The sequence below is a fragment of the Alosa pseudoharengus genome, unplaced genomic scaffold (genome assembly GCF_046254945.1).
Source record: "Alosa pseudoharengus isolate Yale_2024_CS ecotype anadromous, Long Island Sound unplaced genomic scaffold, YU_APseudo_1.1 YU_APseudo_1.1_scf_3, whole genome shotgun sequence".
In the NCBI taxonomy this organism is placed as follows: domain Eukaryota; kingdom Metazoa; phylum Chordata; class Actinopteri; order Clupeiformes; family Clupeidae; genus Alosa; species Alosa pseudoharengus.
This window is the reverse complement of record NW_027468718.1, coordinates 17,741,694-17,746,693: the sequence shown is the minus strand read 5'-3', so window position 1 is coordinate 17,746,693 and position 5,000 is coordinate 17,741,694. Positions and strand designations below refer to the sequence as shown.

Here is a 5,000-nt window from a genome sequence, read left to right as displayed (position 1 = left end):
ATGATCAACAATGGCTAAGTCCATCCATGTGTAGTGGCCTTGGTGAACACCAGTGCTCTTCCGGTCTCCATGCCCAAGTCCCTCTCTCCTCCCTGCGGCCCATTGCTATCATGCCATATATCAGGGCAACCGTCTCATGTCCAACAACATTTCCTCCTCAAACCGTTCAGGTCACTGGGAGCGGAGAGGGTGTTTATTGTGCTCAGATGGGATCAACTGTTTGAAACCACCCCTCCGAAGAAAGAAAGAAAAATAATAATAATAAAACATCTTATGACGGCTAAACTACAAAACATAGCATGTCAACGTGCCCTTGTTCAAATTTCAGAGGGGAAAAAAGAAGTTATATGAAGGATGATAATGGCCAGTTTGAAAAAAAAAAAAAAAAGAATCATACACAAGTCATTTCTCTTCCCAAGAAGGAAAGAGAAAATCACAGTCCAAGGGGATATGACAGTGATATTCTGTTGCTATAGTAATTAAGGGCTGTGTTGACATTCCTCTGTGTGTGCTCTTGATTTTGGCTGTTCCCCTATGATGTGTCCAGCGTGTGTACCTGTATCTCTTGTTGTCCACAGGCACGATGTCCATGGCGATATAGTATTGCTGATGGGGATCTAGACCCACGATCTTCACTCTCATAGCAGGGAACATCCTCCTGCAAGAGAAAAGAGCAGGACAGCATTATGCAACGATTAGGCAAGGTATTATTAAATAATTTGGTAAAATATCAAATATGCACAAATGTAGCAGCCAAGATGCACCTATTTGAGAAGGGGAATTACAAAAATAGAAGTCTAGTGATTTATGAATAACGTTACCTCCTTATTCAAATCTCCATTCCATTGTCTAATTTCTCTAATCTACTTTGAAAGTAGTTTTACACATAATAATTCATTCCCTTCTCTGTCAAAATAAAACCACAGCAATTTAAAGGCCCTGTTTCATTGTAGGTCCTTTAGTATAATTTGAGGAAAACAACCATATGCATTATTAACAAATATTAAATCGTTTATGGTAACCCTCTCTTTTCATGAGGTCAAAAGCATTATCTCATTAGACGTACATTACATAGCTTTAGTAGGCCTAGGCTACAGAAACACCTCAAAACAGGCCTGCTTGTGGGCGAAAATCCGCCCCCCCCCCCCCCCCCCCCCCCCACACACACACACACACCCACACCCTCACCCGCAACTGACAATATCCACTCACTTCTCAGAAACGTCAGTAATTTGATGCAAACAAGGAAAATAAGTTGAGCTGCGAACAAAGGGACGCATAAAAAAAACACGGCATACAGAGAGATTTTTAAAACAATTCCTCATTTTACACTTCAAACGCCGCATTTTTTCCTTTTCATTTTAACGTCATAAATCTTTCCGTCCATAATGAGAAAAAAGGCTTGTTTTCGTACTTCCCTTCTATAGGCTTATTATTAGCAAAGGCATGACATACACAAAGCTATTCATGTAAGCCTTGCGCTAAAATGAGGAGAGTAATTACGTTTCAGGGGCTATTACCCAAGTAAATCTAATTTATGGAGTATGAGAATGATATATTGACAATCCTATATTTACCTAAATCCAATTTATGAAGTAGCCTACAGGAGAGCAAACACGCTGGTGTAAAAATCAGATATGCATGGATGTCGAAGAATAGGGAAATAGTGAGATTTATCATTTTTTTAAATCTGATTTTGTTAATAAGAAAAATATATTTTAACCCACACTACAATGGGCCTACACCAGAATTGCGCGCATTGTTGTTGTTGTATGTTTCATAGGCTGTTTTTATTATATGATGTAAGCAGACCTTACGTGTCAAGAAAGGAGTTATTAAATAGAATAGGATGTGACTATTAGGCTATTTTTATTATAATTCTTGCCTTAGTATACGCTCAAGATGATCAAAAGACTGAGGTCATCATACTGTAATCACACAAATTATATTATTATTAGGACTATTATTACTACTACTACTATTATAATTGGGCTATTATTAATATTCTAAATATAATAATAATAATAATAAGAAGAATAATAATAAGAATAATAACAATAATAATAATGGTCCAATTAGTATTATTAAAATCTTTAGAGAGTTAGAAATAGACTCATAAGTCTCCGGAGTCCATGCACGCACGCGCGGTTATGGGGGCCGGCAGAAGACCTTTGGAAAAGGTTGGACATGCAACCTAATTCTGGAATATGCAAGTGTTCCACCGTTACGCACCTATAACACAAGCTGAACAACAAATGTTTATTCTCAACCTTTGCGACACTTAGACAAAAGGGTTCCCAGTTGACTTGGCATTTCGAGGTCTTTTTTCCCTTTCCTTTCCTTTTTCTGGCTTTTATTAATGACCTTCACTTTACAGCCGTCTAGCCTGGCAAAAAATATCCCGAATTGAAAGTTTTGTCTGTGTTTCAGAGTAGACAAATGCGATTCTAATGAATGCGGACACGTTTTCATATCAGCCTGATGATCGTAAAAGGCCCGAACGACATGGGAAATGCCTGGCAGTCCCAGCGCGAGAATGAACGGGGTAAAGGTCCTCTTAAGACCGGTGTAGGTTAAGTTATATGCTCGGCTAGGGCTGTAATTGCTGCCCAGAAGAGCCAGAAAACCAAAAACATATTTCAAAGTTATTAATTAGAAACAGCTTTCCACTTTCTGTGTCGGTTATAGTCCGTTCTGACATCAGCACAGGAATACCCCGCGCGTCATGTATGGTGTGTGATTAGAGACCGGCTCACGAGCGTCCGAAGCCCTTGCCCCCATGTGCAACACATTAGCACCCCAAAAAACATACCGTGCTCAAGTTATTCCCCCAGCGCAGTGGCCTTTCGGTGCGAGACAAGTGTGTGTGTGTGTGTGTGTGTGTGTGTGTGTGTGTGTGTGTGTTCTCTCTTGCTGTACGGAAGAAATATGTTTTCAATAAGGTGGACTTAGGTAGCAACCTAATTACTGCCCTTTCTCCGTCGAACTTCATAAACAATTTGAACCTCGTGTCAGCTAATTATTGCTAATCACCTCATCAATGAATCCCTTCAGAAATATATAGAGATTTTAAAAATGCAAAAAGTAATTTTCCAGACCTCGCCCATTCTATTTCTCCTGACAGGCGCCATCGACTGAGATAGCCTACCTTCCTGCTTTGGTGATGATCATTTCCGTGCCGATATCGTGGAAGCGCTTCCAGAGATCAGCGCACTGCAGCTCCATCTGGATCTCCTCCATGGACGCAGAGGGCGAAGGGTCGCAACCGGCGGGGGCCAAGTCGGCGGGGGATCCGAAAGAGCAGGACGTCCGCTCGGCCAAACCCTCGCCGTCTGAGCCGGGACTGGCCTCCGAATCTGCGAAAAGGTTGCAAGTAAATAAATAGAGCAATAATAGTGACTGGCGGCAGAAAGAGACTGATAGGACCCAGGAAAGTTGGCGGGTTTGTAACATCACCTGCAGCCAGGAAAGGTAACGACGTGGATCCTTTCTGGCTGTGAGAGGTGACAACTCGTTTCTTTTTATATAAGGAAAATAAATCCAACTTGACTTTCAGTGCAGTGACTATTGGACTACATATATTGTCAATATTCTGTCAAATTGGCACCTAAACACTATAAATTAGCAGATGTTGGGCCTAAATATTTCTTTAGTGCGCGCCACGTGGTCCAAACAAAGCAAAGAAATAAGAGCAAAAATATATCACATTTATATGACGCCATAACGCTATGTCAAGCTATGGTTTATATAGGTGATATACTTTCAAACACGTATGTAGGCTATACAGACGGCTCATTCAAATGCAATTTAGATAGTTATAAAAAACATTTAAAATTTCCAAAAAACAAGAATAACTAACTAAGATATTGACACCATTTAATACTGTTGAGTTCTCAAGATGGAGAGCTTCAGTGGGGCCGAAAGGTTTATTGGTGTCTGTAAGCATTAGAAGCATAAGCAGAAAATCGGGGCCTGATGAGATTTGGACCATGCGTTAAGATAGTACACGCATATAACCTGCACATAATTTAAAAATACATTATACAGAACATTATTTTATTTTGAATAAAATAATGTTTAGTATTTATTTAATGATAACCTAATAAAACAAAAAAGTCTCCTGTTGGATTTCAGGCACAGTAACTAAGAATAGCTAGCTAGTCATTATTATTAATATAGAACATGAAATACGTTTGTTTTGTTTTTTTAAATTATTACTATTATTATAGAGTATTTGATTTTCTTTTTTGTTTTTCTTATGCAGCATATTTAATAGAATATGTTTAAATGCTGTTCTTGATGACAAACCAAGTATGTTACTTGGTGTCAATGTGATGAAAATAGACATGCAAAAGGTGGTGCCCACACCATATCGGTGAACCGTCCTACCCTTTAGACTTCTAAATACACTCAGGAGAGCCTTTCTCCATGCCTCCACACACACACACACACACACACACACACACACACACACACACACACACACACACACACACACACACACACACACACACACACACACACAGAGCTAAGCCCACCAAACCAAAGCGGATCTTATGCAGTCCAGGGGAAAAAGCCCGGGGTATAAGCGAGACTGGGAATTTCAGAAGTATAGCATGACAGTTTTAGGATGCAGTCACCAAAGAGGGAACAAGATAGAAAATCAAATTATATTGCTCAGTTTTCAATTGGTGAATTGGTTTCTTCGGAGCGGGTACTGACAGTCATCACTTCTCTTTTTTTTTGGCAGGGTCCATCCTGAAATTGAGGCTGGGGGAGAGAAGCATGGGGGGTGGTGTGGGGGTGCTAGCGGCTTGGGCAGCTGGACATGAGCCCAGCCCCAACCACGAAGTCTTCAACACCCAGAACGCACCAGGGCACAGAGATTTCTGAGGACATGGGAGAACTGCGCCCATCCCCACGTACCCACACACAGGCACACACACACAGTTGATAGACATATAAGGCTCATTCAAACATAGGTGCACATTAATAAATGC

At 40.5% G+C, this 5,000-nt stretch overlaps 1 protein-coding gene across 2 annotated transcripts in view; it reads right to left on the bottom strand.

Annotated features, from left to right (window-relative positions):
• tbx15 (T-box transcription factor 15) overlaps positions 1-5,000 on the bottom strand; it is a 27,832-nt gene that overhangs the window by 16,447 nt on the left and 6,385 nt on the right. For both annotated transcript variants that reach the window (XM_076262558.1, XM_076262559.1), the window contains exons 2-3: positions 3,149-3,356; positions 557-658 (exon numbers count right to left, since the gene is read on the bottom strand). In XM_076262558.1, the coding sequence (XP_076118673.1) occupies positions 557-658; positions 3,149-3,356 (310 nt within the window). The remainder of the gene's footprint in view (positions 1-556; positions 659-3,148; positions 3,357-5,000) is intronic.